Source organism: Lissotriton helveticus, chromosome 7 (genome assembly GCF_964261635.1).
Source record: "Lissotriton helveticus chromosome 7, aLisHel1.1, whole genome shotgun sequence".
NCBI lineage: Eukaryota > Metazoa > Chordata > Amphibia > Caudata > Salamandridae > Lissotriton > Lissotriton helveticus.
In genome coordinates, this window is record NC_136068.1 from 712,787,992 (window position 1) to 712,806,407 (window position 18,416).

Genomic DNA, 18,416 nt, shown 5'->3' on the forward strand with positions numbered 1-18,416 from the left:
TCACAGGGACTCTACTCCACACCTGACTTTTGGACTCGAAATATTCTACCAGCAATGGTTGTTGAGTCCGGCTGACTCTCAGCTGCAAAGAGCTGAGGCCATACCAGCCTAAATCCCAGTTGAGTGTCCCTCTTTGGAGCAGTTCATTTACTATCCATTGTAGCACCAACAGTAATACTGATTTATTTTCACTTTCTTGTAGGATGTCAGCATCCCGGGCCTCATCAAGCAGTTAGATATTCTGGGAGACAACGGGGTGAGTATGAGTTTCCTTGGAATGTGTGATGTGGAATGTAAACAAAATTCCAGAGACCTTTGATTACTTTAAATTGAGGCTAAGCTTTCTTCTGAACTCATTGGGTAAAACCCTAAGGAGATTGGTGTAAGTCTGCAAACCTAATTTTTGGGAACAACACATGTATTATACAAATGTGCTTGTGTGAAAACGGTACCCAATGGCATACCGTGTGTGCAGATCATGCAAGATAATTTGGGACACTGCTCAGAGTAACAGTTTTGTGGTTCCAACTTGAATATTTTGCTTAAGCTACTCTCCCACGCGCTAATATTGTCTATATGAGTGTGACCATGAAAGGGCAAAGACTTTCACGAAATTCACCTAAGGTAACATATACAAATTTCACAAGATTTCACCCTTGTAATAAAAATGTTGCCAGGGGCTACTTGTTGCTATGATATCCTATCAATCTCATTGGAAGAAAATCAATTTTCCAAACTTTTCAAATAATATATAGTTAAAACTACTAGTTGAAGATAAGAGGTGAAGCAGGGCAGGTCACTCACATTTGCACAGCCACCAGTGCTTAATTTGAGGCGGTGGTGTCTGGTGGAGCCACCGGCACTTATTTTTGTGGACTGGTACTTACTTTTCTGCATCAGACATTTTCCGAGAGCAAGAGATGTAAAAACACACAAAATGGAAACACAGAACAAGGGAATAATATAAAAAAACATCGTAAAGGGACAAAATAGGAACCCGTAAGAGTCAGATAAATTAACAGGGATTGTCTGGTTGTGGATTAAAGCAGCATGAGGTGGTCTTAATACTAGGCCGCTCGGGTATTTAGTGCGCTGACATTTAATTTCACTGGCTGCGGGATTCTAAATAGCTTTGGACACTTGCACTTACTTACGCTTATTCTTTTATAAATTAAGCCCTGCTTGAAGTCAGATCTGACTTTTAACAGCATATGACAGCCCGTGTTTGGCCTCCTTAGTAATCATCTGATTGAGCGGGAAATACCGTCCAATTCTGTAATACAGTGAATAAGGAGGTCCGACTGCAAAATCAAGAGACTGATGTGCCCTTAATCCCAATCTATGAAATCCCTAATAACAAAATGTATGTTTTTAATTAGTGGCGATTTCTTAGGGTGCTCCTTAAATAGTGCATAATTTGCAAATAAATACTTCTAAAAGGAAAGGGCTCAAACGTTTTCTTCGGAGCCCGCTGCTAGCAATGTACATTGCCAGGCGGAGAGGGGAGGGTCAAATACCAAGAATATCCCGTTTTGAGTCCACACGCTTGCAGGTTTTTTATATTCTGCTATCTCAGTTTGAAACTGTTTTCCATTCTATATCTTTCTCCTCTCTCCCTTTTCTGCCTTTAACTACCTTGTCGTGGGTCTAAGTCTGATGAAAATAAGGTTCGGTTCCCAAAAATAAATGCCAACACCCACCATCTGTAACCACCAATATAACAAGCATTGTGCTTGAAAGTGCTGGGTGAAAAAGTCGTTGAAAAAGTGAGAGAAGCGGCAATTAGAACAGAGAGGAAGTGGTCACTCAGTTACATTTCACAGCTGCTTTATAAGACACATTACATGTGACCGATTGTCCGGGATCCTTAACATACCCTTAATGGGCCTGTTGGGCCATAAAGAGTAGCACAGACCACATACATCACTTTTTATGTGAAAAAGGGTGCTTTATTGAAGACAGGTGCACAACAAATACATTTTACCCCAGGCCTTTGCCTCATAAAACTAGACCTCACTATACATTACTTCACCTAATTCCCACTACTCCACCCCTAAATTTACCTCCACCTTTAACATCCTTGTCTTGCAACTGTAATTCTTAACCCAGCATTAAACTGTCAAATTTTACAACAATAAACTCTTTGACCTACATCTATTATCATCTAACGATCTAAATATCCTAACTCTTAACTTTTTCTTCCACCAGCTTTAGCTTTATTACCAACCCCCTGTTATCTGGCTTCCCCTATGTTCACAACCATCATTTTAATGTATAACGATGGCAACTGAAATGCCTACCCCTTTTTCAGTTAACCAAAAACCTGGAAACTCTTCCATTTAGGGAAGGGTCGGTGGGAAAATTGTCCTAACTGCTACTGATGGCCATCAAGTCACCATAAAATGGTGACAGAAATTATAAAATGGCTGTTTATATGCCAGGCAATAAAGCCCAAAACAGCCCAGCCCAAAAAGAGCCCAAAAGAAGCCCAATGCAGCCTGGATTGCACATGTCCCCAACTCCCCGAAGGGTCACACCTCCCTGCGGTTGGCTGCCCCACAAAGCCCATTGTCCCTCATAAGTGCCCATGAGACTACTGAAGGAGTGAACTCAAAAGCTATCATTCTGTTATCAATTCAATACCTTGGGAATCCTGATAGAAGAGTGTCAATTTCTCTTCTTTCCTACAGCAATGTTCAGCTTATTCCAAGCTTCTGACTCTTTGGCTCTGGTATATTTAGGATATACCCTCTCAATCCTCTTTGAGGTATTTTACTGTCCTGAACATGTAGATTTTCCTGAGAGGTATTTTACTGTCCTGAACATATAGATTTTCCTGATCTCAGGTAGTGAGTTAGCCCTTGCCCCATAAGCTTTGTGGGACAGGCAAAGTAATTTGAAGTCATCTTTTCAAGCTGCATGGTTATGCATTAGTTGAAATTGTTTTAAGGACTTTTAGTTAAGGCAGATATCCATTCTATTCCCGAGCATTTTTAACTGTAGTTGCACATTGTTGCCTTTTTCTTTCACTTTCCTTATACTGTAAAGAGTAGGGATGAAGGTGACTTTAACATTGCATATGTAGCAGTCCATCTTTGGTGGTTGCCAGTGATGCTGGCCATTGCATTAGTAAATAACTAACCCACTCAATGTTTCACTGACGCACCAGTTGCTGCACCTTATCCATTCAAATAAGAGTATGGTCGGTGCCTCTTCAGCATATCTTTGGATTGGCATTTTGTGAGGTCAAAAACAGTGGCCACGGGTCTCAAATAGGCGTTGAATAGCCATAGGCATTGAATAACCATGGCGAAGGAACTGAGCCTTGTCGAGCTTCTCAGTACATTTTATGTGCCTTTGACTAAAAGAACCTAGCTTTACTTGTTTCTGTCCTAGCAGTAAAGTTGTCATCCAGTCTACAACTGTCTGAGTTATGCCCATGTGATCATGTTGGCATTGGAGAAGGAATGAATGGTCAACCTTGTATTCCTCTGAGACGTAAAGTAAAACTAGAGATGAAAGTTGGTCGTCATCCGATGCTCTTAACAGTCTCTCATGAATGTCAATCAAGATATTACAATTTTCTTTTCTAAGAATGTAGCCACCACAGTCCGGGATTTGAGGTGGGATGTCCTTAGCATATGCCTAATATGAAGGGCAAAACATCACTTTACAAAATGTTTTTCAAACTCCATCAACCTGTTTCATTCAGGAAGGGTGAATGGTTAACGTATCTTGGAAAGGTTTGGCTACATTTGGATATTTCTCATAGAGTTGCACCTGCCTTTCAACAACACTGAGCATCATTTCATTGTTGTTGGTGCATATGGGATCTGTGTTGCTTGTTTCCATACCTTCCTCATTCTGCTAGTAGGAGAACAATATCTAATACCACGTATCACCATAATACTACTTAATAGTCTGCAGGGGAGAATCCAGAATTTTGACAATCTCGTGAAGTTAGATGAACTTCTGGAGTTACAATATGTATATATTGGAAGGAAACACGTCATCTAAAGTTTTATAGGCCACTGCCATGGATAACTGTGGCCATATTGAGTTACTTCTGAAGAATCATCCTTTACAGCCATCTTGCTTATGTTCCAAAGGATGCCTTAGGAATCTGTGAGCTTTCTCTGTAAATCATCTATGAAGCCTTCTGCCTGACTTAAAACACAGCCAGGAAAGCAACATCAATCTCCATGAAACAGGATTAGTGCACCATGATCCCACTAACATACACTATGGCATGGAGACTGTAGTGAATCAGGAGGACAACAGCAAAGTGTAGTGTACTTACATGGCCAAAGGAACTCTTCTGCTATAAGAATGCAGTAGTTTATCCCACTACAATAACAAATTTCACTTCATCAAACTATAAAGAAATATAAGAAACTCAACCTACTGATTAACCTGACCCAGTGGTTCCCAATAGCTTACTCCATTATGTGTTCTACTATAAATAATTTATCTTTTGACAAATACATTGGCAAAAAATGTTAAAGAAACCATTACTGTGTACTTCAGTAGCCTTCCTTTCTTGGTTGTTGTAGGTTCTATTTGATTTTAATATTTTGTATGTTTTGTTTGATTTACTCTCTGGTATTATAGGGGTGTAAATTAATTATTTTATGCACATTTGTAGGATCCTACTGCAATCTGGTTTTCAAACATCTGTAAATACAGCCTAACCTTCCATTTGTAGCTATGTTAGAATTATGCCCCCTGCTGCAGCTCTGCGACTGATAAGGACCTCTGCCTCTTTACTAACTGCTGTGCTTCTCTCCATACAGAATTTAAGGAATGAAGAGCAAGTCGCTATCATCCAGGCGAGCACAGTGCTGTCCCTGGCAGAGAAGGTACAGTCCTGTTATTTTATAATCATGGTGTGAGTTCAGCACTGTATTGTCATTGGTGGCAAGGTATTGTCCCATTTTTCCAATCTTTATCTGTGCTCACCAGCGTAAGTCACCAGTGGATAAGTTAGAGCCCCAACACATCACTCCATGGTCAGCTGTCGATGGATGTTGGTTAACAGATCACTTGTCCTTGCTCTAAACTATGACGTGTGATCCAGTGATGCAATGACTCTTCTTATGGGACCTAAAGAGAAACAATTGTAATTTCCACCCTCAATTTGAAACACTCAATGGGAAGTTCAGTTTTGTAGGCACTCTCCGTGAAAATATGAATTTGTAAAACTTTAGTCAGACTTGACATCTAGGAGGAAAATCTGGTGGCCACAAACATCAAGCCTGACATGTTTCCTTTGTTGGGGTGAAACCCTTCATGTGGGGAAGGGGAGTTGATATGGTTGAGGTGAAACTCGTAGTAAGATTTTATTTCACTGCACTTCTCTTATTCCTGCCTCTGCCCTTTGTTTACCTCCAGTGGATCCAGCAGATTGAAGGTGCTGAAGCTGCTCTGCACCAGAAGATGATGGAGTTGGAGAGTGACATGGTAAGGTCGTCCATACAATTCTCCTTTCTGTTTGCAGATAGTTTTGTAGGGTTTTGACAAGCCCAGAAAAGTGGCTGTAATTGTGTCAGAACAGCAAGAATGCCAGGGATTCATGTCTAGAGGTCAACTAAGAAGGCTTGTGGTTAGTAATGACATCACGTCCAGACTCTGCCATTACACATGTATAAAGTATAGGCTTGGGCTGAATTTTAGGTATTGTGATTATTCTTTCTCGGTTTACGGATATTAGTTACAAAACAGTAGCAGTTTGCAGAATTTAGTTTTACTATTTTACAAATGAATGCCATGAGGCCCAAAATTACCTGAAACGTTTGGAATTTTCTGTTGGCTCACGAACCACGTGAAACACCACATAGTACAAAACGTTCAATAAATCAATCAATCAATATTTGCTTTATTCGATTCAAGTATTACATCATAAAAGCACAACAAGTATCTTAAAACATTTAAAAATAAGCATTCATAATTTAAAAGTTTATCAAGCTAAAAACTGATTAAAATCCATTACAATTACCATAGATATGAAATAACAGACAGATTTCAAAGTGTTAGCCGCATGTTCAGGTAGTAACAAAATCATCATGTGAATCAGTTAGTTTCAACAAGAGTTGGACCTTGCATCGATGACCTTGTTCTGACCACCCCTTTCAGATATTTTGCAATGTGGCTAGTGACATTTTCATCAGCTAGGGATTATAGCCGTATAAATGCCGGTCGACATTGCCTCGAGCCTAGCATCTTCAAATAAGGCACAATCCATCTTCTCCTAAATACAGTATAACATTTACAAAAAAACATAATGTAGATTGTCGACTGATTAGATACATTGTCACAAGGACAGGGGCAGGGAGAACGTGACTAGTCGTTTAATTGGGGAAATGTAACCAGGTTGTGAAAGTTGCCTAAGCGTAGGCGCGTCAGTAAGAACCTATCATAATTACTTGGTGTACATAATAAATACGGTTGTATCCCTATTTGAATCAAGCGTAATTGATTGGCTCTGACTGTCTGTTTAATAATGTTAGAAGACAGCCTGATCGTCTCCAGATGATTTAAACATAATGTTTTTAGGTCCTTCTCGAGATATGAAGCATGGAGTCCGGATTGTCAAACAACTCAATGTGGTCAAGGTCACCAAAAAATGTTTTAATATATGCGAACCAGGGGATGTAATTTACCTACTGCAGTTTCAAACAATCTAAAATCACTTCCTGATTTAGGCCTGTAGACACGGCCGTCCAGACCTTATGCCATAACACATGTATAAAGTATAGGCTTGGGCTGAATTTTTATTGTGATTATTCTTTCTTGTTTTACGGATATTAGTTACGAAACAGTAGCAGTTTGCAGAATTTCATTTTACTATTTTACAAATGTATGCCATGAGGCACAAAATTACCTGAAAATTTTGGAATTTTCTGTTGGCTCACGAACCACGTGAAACACCACATAGTACAAAACGTTCATAAAACTTCCCCAATTTGGCAAACTCACTGAATTTCACCAGGTGGAATACTTTCTTCTGCTGGCAGTCTTTCTGTGTTTTTTGTTTTAGCAGAATGTTTGAACCATTTTTTCAGCTCATCTCCTTTGGCCTAGATAGTTAACTGTGATTTTGTAGATACTGAATGTGGTCACCCACGACTAGGCATGCTGTCTTTTCTAAGACAGTAAATAAATAAGTTTTTTGGCTGTGCACAGGCGTTTTAAATCAAATTAAATCTTTTGTAGCGTGCCACACAGGTATCACCTCGTCGTTCTTGAGGTGTTAAAGTTAAAGCATCACCATTGCGTCCCTTTCGATTAAGGGGCGACCCTATGGGCGCAGCTGAAAGTAGTTGATCGCAATCGCGTTCTTCTCAATATAGCATAGATAATCCAAATCTTACTTTTCAAAATGATTACATTCTTCTTTGATTTGTAATTGAAATATTTATTTCATTTTCTTCAATTGTACTGTTGTATTTCACATACAATTCCAATTCATATATTATAGGTTTCGCATAATTCCAAAATCCCAATGCATTTCGTGCCTTTTGGCACTTCGTCAGGGGAATCTGTAAATTAATTTACATATTGAGAAGAACGCGATTGCGATCAACTACTTTCAGCTGTGCCCATAGGGTCGCCCCTTAATCGAAAGGGACGCAATGGTGATGTCTTTTCTAAGACACCACACAATATCCCTTTACAAACTTTGGACATCCCTCCATACCTTATAGTTTAGAAAAATATTATTATTACTTCCTATGGAATGCGGGTAATCAAGCACGAGAAAATACGTTTTTTGCCTTACCACAGCAGACTATTTCCCTCAAATGAACCTTTTTCTTTAGGTATATCTGAACAAGCTGGTTCTTGATTCACCTCTTTACGTGACAGTTGACACTTCCTGATTTGCCTTCCTTCCTGACCCTTTTCCTTCTTCCATTGGTCAATTAGGAGCAGTTCTGCAAACTGAAGGGCTACCTGGAGGAAGAGCTAGACTACAGGAAGCAAGCGCTCGACCAAGCGTACATGGTGAGTAACTTTCTCCAGCTAGCCATGGACTCGTTGTGGTGTTTTGTCCTCTTGGCATTCCTTACCTGTGGAGCGCCTTGTAGAATCCTGTCACCTCAAGGAGCCTGGGGGATGCAGAGGTGGAAGTTAGTGGCAGAGATTCAATAAAAAGCTCCCTTTCCACCACACAAGGTGAGCGATCCTCTTTGTCACTCTTGACTTCCATGTTCAGATGAGGTCACTATCAGTACAATGCATTCCTATGCTTTAAAGGCCAGAACCGCCATCTCTGGCCGCAACGTTTGAGGGCAATCGGTGGCACACCCTTCAGGTAAGCACGTTCGGACAGCAGGTGGGTAATGGACTTCTAAACAATCTGATTCAGGAAGAGTAGGGGCAGCCGAAATCTGTGGAAAAAGTATGTAAAATATGTGCACGTTTTTTCAGATTTCTGAAGTAAAAGGGTAAAATATGGCTGAAGGAAAAATAAAACTGCAGAAACATGTAAAAAATATAAGTTATTGTTTTTCAATGAGGTGCTATAGAAAAAAAAAACTAATGTTGGTAAGCTGCATTCACGGGCTGATCTTTCAAAATTCCAGATTTTTAAAGCTGGGTATTGCATCATATATGGTTTTGGTCCCCTCAGATCCAGCTGCAGTCTCCTATTGAACTCACTCTCAGCTGGTGCAGCTGTTGTTCTTGCACTACTTCTTTGGTGCAAGGGTTGGTGCAAAATTGTACAGATGCAAGGACAATATATGAAATCTGGTTCCATAGTCAACAATTTAGCCACTGGAGCACATCTCCCTAATTTGTCAAACGTCAGTGCAATGCGTGAGTTTTCTGGACAGAATTTGAATTTATTTGAGGTAGAGGGACAGGGCCCAGAACACATCAATACCTTTTCCCTATGAATTCCTTGCATACTTGAAAATATTCCTTTAAGAAGAGCTAATAATCTGTCTCTTTCAAAGGGCCTCCTTACTGATTTCTGCCTCTCTTTAATTGATTGTGTTTTGACTCCCACATTCTTCCGTAGTCGGCCATTACAGCAAAGTCTCCAGCAACAAATATTCTCCAGCTGACAGACTAGCTGAATGACTTAAACGTTTTCCCTTGAAACATGGCGGATAACTTGTCATGTTTTTACTGCCCACAATAAATGCTGTTACTCTGGGGTGGGGTATTTATTGGGTGTGGTAAGTAGCTTATTTTCCAATTTGTGGTCCAGGAGAGGAAGCATAAAAGGCCGTTTCAATATTTATAACAAAAGAAATGTGATTTTTGTTGTTGCCTTTTTTCAGACCTGCCCCACAGCCCCTCCACCCCTTATACATTTTTCTCGTTGTTATTATTTTGTGAAATCTGACAGGAACAGCGATGGAGTGGCATAATTGATTGATTGATTAGAACGCAGTTCCTGAGGCGGAAGCTGGGAACATAGGTTAGCACTTCATTTTAAAATATATTTTTAACCTTCTGTACTTGCTCATTTGCACTTTCCTTACCTGCCCGCATTGCACACTTCCCCTCAGCCGATTTGGGTGTTGACGAGGGAAGCTACAGAGCCGCCATTTTGGGGGAAGTCTTGGGGTGGAGGTCTAGTTGTTGCCCTCTCCCGCCCTCAACAGGATAAAAGACGCGCCCAGGCTCATGCGCGCAGATTGATTAGAACGCAGTTCCTGAGGCGGAAGCCGGGAACATACGTTAGCGCTTCATTTTAAAATATATTTGTAACCTTCTGTACTTGCTCATTTGCACTTTCCCTACCTGCCCGCATTGCACACTTCCCCTCAGCTGATTTGGGTGCTGACGAGGGAAGCTACAGAGCCGCCATTTTGGGGGAAGTCTCGGGGTGGAGGTCTATAGGTTGCCCTCTCCCGCCCTCAACAGGATAAAATGGCTATACCTGCCCGGAAGCGCAGCGGACGCGTGCAGCGGGCGCGCCGCTGGCACGCCGAAGGCGCGCCAAAGGGAAGCCCGTCTGTGCCCGTCCGTGACCAGAACGCGGCCAGGGCCGGACACTCTGCCCAAAATACCATCATTCAAAGGACCACATATAGCCAGAAGGAGATATTTGCACTTAGACCTACAGGCTGCTTTCATCCCCTGGTTTATCCATCTGAACCATGGAGTTTGGACTCTTCATGTAGGTGGTGTGGTTTTTCTCCAAACATACATATCATACATGATAAACATCTTTCTCTGCCCAGCCCAACCCCATCTCGAGGTCCTAGAACGGGGAGATCTCTTAAGACAGCACTAATAAATTGCAGATCGCTGATCAAACTTTCTTTAGATATTCTGCAGTCCTTAAAGGACAATGATTGGGACCTCCTTTTCCTGACAGAAACTTGGTTAAGCGAGGAGACCAATCCTGCCCTTACTCTGGCTATCCCTGATGGCCATAGTATTATCTGTGCCAATCGGCAGAATGGTAAACAGGGGGGTGGAGTGGCAATTATTTATAAAACCATATGGACGGTCACCTCACCTCACTACGATCAAATTGATTGCATTGAAGGTCTTCCCTTCTGCATCAAATAGTCGGCCTCTATTTCATGTGCTGGCCTTTTGATGTATCGTCCCCCTAATTCCAGCCCTACCCATCTTCCAGCCTTGATGGATTATATTACCCAAGCATGCACTCGGTATGCTAAATTTACGGTTCTTGGAAACTTTATCTTACATGCTGATGATATCTCCTGTCCCATCAGCTCGAATTTTATCTCCAGTTTGGCAGCCTGTGATCTGACCCAATTAATTGCTCTTCCCACTCATAGAGCTGGCCACACATTGGACTTGATATGTTCCAACCTTCCCGATATCTCGATCGAAGACCCTATACCGGTCATATGGTCTGATCACTATCTCATTCCTTTTTCCATTCAAATGACCCATTTTGCCAGACCGTCTTTGACCCTAAGGAATTTGGGAGAAACTGGAGTAAAATCTCTCAGGCTTCTCTTCATGAGCACTTAATAGACTCTAGTCCGCCTCCCGCCTCTGATTTGGACTCGTGCATTTCCAATCTTAATGACTGGGTGGGCGAGGCAATCGAGTCACTAGCTCCTCTTAGGCCAATCAAAACCTTTAGGTCTTTACCTGCAGCCCCCTGGTACTCGGACGAACTGAGACAGAAAAAGTCCACCTGCAAAGTACTGGAACGCCGCTGGAGACTGGGGTACTCAATAGAAAGTAAACTTGAGTATCGCACTGCCCTCAAAGAGTACCGTAAACTGATCATAATACAAAAAAGAAGTTTTTTATCAGACAAAATTGATAAAGCCAGTAACGCCCCCAGAGAGATTTTTACGATTGTCAGATCTTTTACTGACCCACAAGCCTTGAATCGACACCAGCCGGTGTCTCAATCTCTCTGCACCCAACTCTCCGAGTTTTTGAGGAGAAAATTGCCCTCATTTATGCCTCATTTGTGACCAGGGATAGCTCTGATATTAAGGAGGCACCGATGGACCATAACATCTCAGTCCCAGTTTTTTCTGAATTTTTGGAAATATCCGAAGAAACTTCCCTTCAGGAATTGCTCAGATGCAAATCTGGATCTCCTAGCGACTCCTGGCCAGCAAAACAATATAAAGCATTAGCAGCTCTCCTCAATCCCCATCTCAACCCTATATGGAATGCCTCTCTTAGCACTGGTGTTTATCCAGAAGCATGGAAGCATGCTTTTCTGGTTCCGGTCTTAAAAAAAGCCAATGCGGATCCAGAGATACCTGGAAACTACAGGCCGATCTCCCTCCTCCCCGTCCCATCTAAGATTTTGGCATCAGCAAATTGCTAGCTTTATTGAGAACCAGGGCCTCCTTCATGATTCCCAGCATGGTTTTCGCTCAGGCTATACTACGGAGTCGGCCCTCATTGAAATGGCAGACTCTGTACGGTGGACACTTGACCGGGGCTCGAGTGCGGTGTTGGTGCTGCTGGATTTATCAGCAGCATTTGACACCATCTCTCACCCTATCCTGCTGAGAAGGCTAAGAACGATTGGAATCCAGGGCACGGTCCATAAATGGATAGGCTCTTTCCTCGCGGACCGAAAACAACAGGTTCATACCCCTCCCTTCACTTCTTCAGTTAAGCCACTGAAATGGGGTGTTCCTCAGGGTTTCTCGCTGAGTCCCCTCCTGTTTAATGTGTACTTTACCCCTTTCGCTGAAATGATATCACACTCGGGCATTAAAACAACATCATATGCAGCTTCTTTTTACTTTTGATGAGACAACTTCTACCACTTTTGATCCCCTTAAGATATGCCTCAGGAACATTGCCAAATGGATGGATTTGAATTTCCTCAGACTCAATGCGGGAAAAACTGAGGTTTTATTTTTTAATCAACCATCTCCACTAGATTCCAACTTATGGTGGCCCGAAGATCTGAGCCAGGCTCTTACCCCGAAGGACTCTGTTAGAAACCTAGGGGTCCGATGGGACCACCGTTTATCCTTTGGGAATAAGGTCCAAACAGTATCTGCAGCATGTTTTTCTAAAATTAAAATTATGAAAAAACTAATAAACTATTTACCCAGCGCTAACCGCAAAACAATAGTTCATGCGCTTATAATCTTGCATCTTGACTATGCCAATGGATTATACCTAGGTTTGACAGCAGTCCTGTGCCATAGATTACAGACAGTGCAAAACGCAGCTGCCCGTTTGATCGGCGGTATCCCCCTCAGGCAACACATTTCCCCCTACCTGCGAAAATTGCACTGGCTTCCTGTTTCTAAGCGAATTGACTTTAAAGCAATGACTCTGGCCTACCGGATGACAAAAGGCAAAGGCCCAGCCCATCTGAGGTCAAGTCTCCGACCATACAGTAACTCGAGAGTCCTCTGCTCAAACACTAAGCTGTTACTTGCGACTCCTAGATTTAAAAAAGCTCGATCGGGTGGCAAAACTTTTGAGGTATGTGCCACCCAATGCTGGAATAAGCTTCCACTGCACCTTCGGGTGAGCCAATCGGAACCCAAATTCCGCAGATCCCTTAAGACCTTTTTATTCAGCCTGTAAGCCTTTCTTTTGGTCCATCTGCCTCTGATCAATCAGCGCCGGGAAACCCCGTTAGGGTAGCTGCGCGCTTTATAAAATACACTAATAATAATAATAATAATAATAATTATCGCGTATCCCGGAACTTCAACATTAATCTCACAGTCATGTCAGGGCCTACGCCTTAAATCCTTCCCAAAGTGGACAGATTAGTACAGTTAAATTGGCGGATAATAACACCTGATGTGTAGATGTTTACTGCAGCGAAAGTGGTAAGGAGTGCTATATAAAAACAAGTCATGGTGCAAATGGCTTTAGCATAACATTCTGATCGAGTCCATCTGATAATTTAAAGAACCCGGGCCTAGAAGTAGTTTCCGGACAGGTTTTCTTTCATTAATGCTCTTCAATATTAACTGACGCCCAAAACGTGCAGATGCGTGCGCGGGATAGTTACATTGAGCGCGTTAATTACCGTCACGATGTAATGCTGGCCACTCGGTAGCAGTGCTCGTTATTATCATTTCATTCCCAGATGGTCGGATTGGCACAGATTTTAAACTACTAAATATTTAGGGGGTTCATTTATAAGCCCCATGTGCCGGTCAGTGCGACATACCAGCAGCGCAAGGGGTTTGTAAATAAGCCCCTTTGGGCCAGATGTACGACCCTTTCATTTAGCACCTCACAATTTGCGACACATTGCGAGTCGCAAATTGCGAGACGCTAAATTAAATGTACAACAGTGGGCCACATGCATGAAACTTAGGGATTGCGATTCCTAAATTGCAATTTTTAAGAAATCGCAATTTATGAATCGTAATTCCCTATGCATGTAGGAATCGCAAAACAATTTGTGATTCCTACACATTCCTTATTTTCGACTCGCAAATTACTAATCGCAAATAAGGAATGGCTTCTCATTCATTCCTATGGGTCTAGAGGTCCATTGGACTCAATGGAAATTGCATGCGCAATTTCATGGGTGCAAGGGTGTCAAAAGGACACCCTAATGCACCCCTGAAAGTGCAATTAAAAAAACATGTTGCACACACACATGCCCCAAGGGTATGTTTGTGTGCAGCATAGAACTTTGAAAAATGCACTTTTGTTCATTCTTCAAAGTTTTCGCAAATTACCATCAACTTTAAGTTGATAGTAATTTGCGTTTCTTAACAGCAACATCACCAATTTTTTTTGTTGCATTGCATTAGGGAATTGCAATTTGTGATTCCCTAAATGCAATCGCAATTTAAGTAATCACAAATTTAGCGATTACTTCATTAGCGATTTTTCAGTTAGGGATGATGTATCTCAAATGCAAAAATTGCGGTTGCAAAGGGGCAGATTCTGTGAATCTGCCCCTTTGCGACTGCAAAAAACAATGATACATGTGCCCCAATGTGTTTACACTGTTTTGCGATGCCCAATGGGGTTGCAAATTGCGAGGCTCATTAATATTATTGAGCCTCTCGCAATTTGCGGGCCCATTGTGAATGCCAGCCCTTCCAGGGATGGTATTGCTTTTTAATAAAGTAGCTTTATTTGGTTTTTTTTTTATGAAATGTTTTCGTTTCATTTTTTAAGGGCAGGCAGTGGTCAATGGGACCACTTCCTGCCCTTAAAAAAATATTTTGCATGCATTTGCAAAGGGGAAGGGATCCTCTGCTGACCCCTTCCCATTTGCAAATGCATGATTGCGAGTGTACATTGTTTCGAGACTCGCTATTTGGAAGGGAACGCCCCTTCCAAATAGCGAGTCGCCAAACCTATTTAGTCAGTCGCAAAAAAATTGTGACTCGCTATATAGGCTATGGACATGGCCCAATAGGTTTTTGCATGCGCAAACGGGTTCGTAAACCCGTCTGCGCATGCAAAAACATCTGGCCCAATCGGCCACATGCATCAATGTTCCCGTTTGCAAATTCTTAATTGCGAAAATTAAGGAATCCCAATTAAGAATTCGCAAACGGCAATGCATCAAGAAATTGCAATTTGTTTTGCGATTTCTTAATTTTCCTTAATTGCGATTCACAATTTGCGAATCGCAATTAAGGAATCCCTTTCAATTGATTCATATGGGCCTACAGGCCCATTGGAGTGAATGTGAAGGCATTCTCATTTTGCGATTCGCAATTAAGGAATCACAAAATGAGAATGCAATTTCAAGGGTGCAGGGGGGGTCCAAAGGACTCCCCCCTGCACCCCTGAAATGTACCTTTAAGTACATTTTTCACACACACATGCCCCAAGGGCATGTGTGTGTGTAAAATGTAACTTTCAAAAATGCACTTTTGTGCACTTTTGAAAGTTTTCGCAAATTACCATGAAGTTTAACTTCATGGTAATTTACCACTACCTATTTGCGATTTCGCAATTTAAAATAAAATCATGCATTGCATTTAAGAAATCGCAAAATTGCGATTTCTTAAATGCAATCGCAATTTAAGAAATCGCAAATAAATTGCGATTTCTTAAATTGCGAAAAAAGCAAAAAGCTTCATGCATCCCAAAAAAGGGATTTGCATTCGCAAACGGCCGAATTTTGCGCTTCGCACCGTTTGCGAATGCAAAAGCCCTTGATGCATGTGCCCCTTAGGGCCATTTGCATGAACACATTTTCCCATAGACACAGAATGGGCAAAACCCTTTGATGCATCTGGCCCTTAGTGACTTGGAACACTATTCGCAAACGAGCAACATCTATTGTCTTGGCTCGACGCTGATGGTTCCACGGTCTGACATGCAGGAGGATGGGATTGAATTCAGCAGAAGAAAGAAGAGCCTCATTGATGTTACAGCGGCCTCTGGTGAGCATAGTGAGTGAGCATAGTTTTGGCTGAAATCCAGCCGCTTTCTAACTCCACTCTATGCCCGTTTAAACAAAGCCCGCCTCGCGCCATGGGCGTCCGCAGGGGAGGGCAAGGGGGGGCACTTGCTTCCCCCTGGAACACAGGTCCATCACTATTGACAGCCCCCACAGTGGTGTTTGTCTGCAGGGCTGTCAATTTTAAAAGCGTGAGAAAGCGCTTGCAATGACGGTCCTGCTGATGGGCAAGAGAGAAGGTCCGGGCCTGGCTGCTCCCACAGCTTGAAGCAGAGGCGCACCTAGAGTCAAATTTCGGGGAGGGGGGCACATTTTTCAAGCTAAGGAAGAGTGGAGCTGCAGCCAGGGGCCCTAGGAAGGGGTGAAAACCAGCAAAGCCTCATTAACGCCGGCACCGAATTACACAATTCGCCCAGAGATGCAATGGGTGTGTCTGCCTGTTTTTTGCGAGATCAATTGGAAAGTGCACTCGTGATTTATACGTACTCAAGCTATATTCCTATCTTTTGTTGGTGCTACTACATCCTGGTACCTACTCTTTAGGTGCCCTTTCGTATACCATATCGTGTGTGGTGCAGACACTTCTGTTCCGATGGATGTGTGCACTTTTCAGCGAACATTAAAGTTTCATAAATTTCTTTTCCATGGTAATAATCAGTTTTAACTCTTTTTCAGTTGTCAACAAAATATTTTAATTCATATTTTGGTTTCCAATGTTAACTGTTGTTATACGTTTTTTAATATATCCATTATTTCTAAAATAAAATAATGGATATATTTAAAAACAGTTAACAATGGAAACCAAAATATGAATTAAAATATTTTGTTGACAACTGAAAAAGAGTTCAAACTGAACAGAAATGTCTGCACCACACACGATATGCCTGTTTTTTGCACCATAAGCACTAGTATTACAGAAGGGTCTGCATATGAGATGGATTAAAGAGTTTACGCCTTGAGCTCCTCATGTTCATTGCAGTATCGAGTGTAGCCCCTGGACCACTGTCTGTACTCACTGTCACCTGCCATGATTCACGAAGGGAAAGCTGTCCCACAGGGACAACTTACTTTTCTTTTCTGAATCATGTACAAACTGCAGCTCAGTGTTGGTATCAGATCAACGGTTTGCGACTGCCATTGCGTTTGAAAACCATTGATATATGTCATTGTAAATTGCAATTTGAAGATAGCACCCTTTCCACTGCCCCTCCAAATTCCAATATGAAGTAAGATGCAGAACCCCTTTTGTCAATCATGAAGGTAATACACAACTCTAAAAAGGGGTTTTGCAGTAGCAACCACTGTGATGCTGCAAATTGTAAGCTTTATGACAACAACATCCTTTTGTATCTGAGGGCCCTAGTTATTTAGATAAAGCATGATGCGCAGTGAAAGGAATGACGTTACAAATGAGTAGTGCCTTTAATGCTCTGGAAATGCTAGGATCTCCAATCTACCTCTCTACCTCTACCTCTCTCTCTCTACCTTTCTCTCTACCTCTCTCTCTCTACCTCTCTCTCCACCTCTCTACCTCTCTCTCTCTACCTCTTCCTATATCTCTCTCTACGTCTCTCTATGTCTCTCTTTACCTCTACCTCTCTCTCTACACCTCTCTACCTCTCGCTAACTCTCTCTCTCTCTCTACCCCCGTCTCTCTCTACCTCTCTCTCTCTCCCTCTCTACCTCTACCTCTCTCTCTACCTCTTTCTCTCTACCTCTCCCTCTCTCTCTCTACCTCTCTCTCTACCTCTCTACCACTACCTCTCTACCTCTACCTCTCTCTCTCTACCTCTCTCTACCTCTCTCTCTACGTCTCTCTCTCTCTATGTCTCTCTTTACATCTACCTACCTCTCTACGCCTCTCTCTACACCTCTCTACCTCTCGTTATCTCTCTCTCTCTCTACCTCTGTCTCTCTCTACCTCTCTACCTCTACCTCTACCTCTCTCTCTACCTCTCTCTCTCTACCTCTCTCTCTCTACCTCTCCCTCTCTATCTCTCTCTCTCTACCTCCCTCTCTACCTCTCTCTCTAGCTCTCTCTCTCTTCCTCTCTCTCTACCTCTCTACCACTACCTCTACCTCTCTCTCTACCTCTCTCTACCTCTCTCTCTACGTCTCTCTCTCTCTATGTCTCTCTTTACCTCTACCTACCTCTCTACACCTCTCTCTACACCTCTCTACCTCTCGCTATCTCTCTCTCTCTCTCTCTCTACCTCTGTCTCTCTCTACCTCTCTCTCTCTACCTCTACCTCTCTCTACCTCTCTCTCTCTCTACCTCTCCCTCTCTATCTCTCTCTCTACCTCTCTCTCTACCTCTCTCTACCTCTCTATCTCTACCTCTCTCTCTCCACCTCTCTCTCTCTCTCTCTCTCTACCTCTCTACCTCTCTACCTCTACCTCTCTCTCTCTACCTCTCTCTCTCTCTCTCTCTCCCTCTACCTCTACATCTTTGTCTCTACCTCTCTCTCTCTCTCTACCTCTACCTCTCTCTCTCTACACCTCTCTCCCTACCTGTACCTCTCTACCTCTCTCCCTACCTCTCTCTCTCCCTACCTCTACCCCTCTCTCCCTACCTCTACCTCTCTCTCTCTAC

The 18,416-nt window shown here is 42.4% G+C and overlaps 1 protein-coding gene across 1 annotated transcript in view; it reads left to right on the plus strand.

Annotated features, from left to right (window-relative positions):
• The window catches only part of JAKMIP2 (janus kinase and microtubule interacting protein 2), a 185,799-nt gene that overhangs the window by 94,526 nt on the left and 72,857 nt on the right, over positions 1 to 18,416 (plus strand). The window contains exons 14-17 of the mRNA XM_078650655.1: positions 203 to 256; positions 4,794 to 4,859; positions 5,392 to 5,460; positions 7,924 to 8,001. Coding sequence (XP_078506781.1) covers positions 203 to 256; positions 4,794 to 4,859; positions 5,392 to 5,460; positions 7,924 to 8,001 — 267 coding nt within the window. The remainder of the gene's footprint in view (positions 1 to 202; positions 257 to 4,793; positions 4,860 to 5,391; positions 5,461 to 7,923; positions 8,002 to 18,416) is intronic.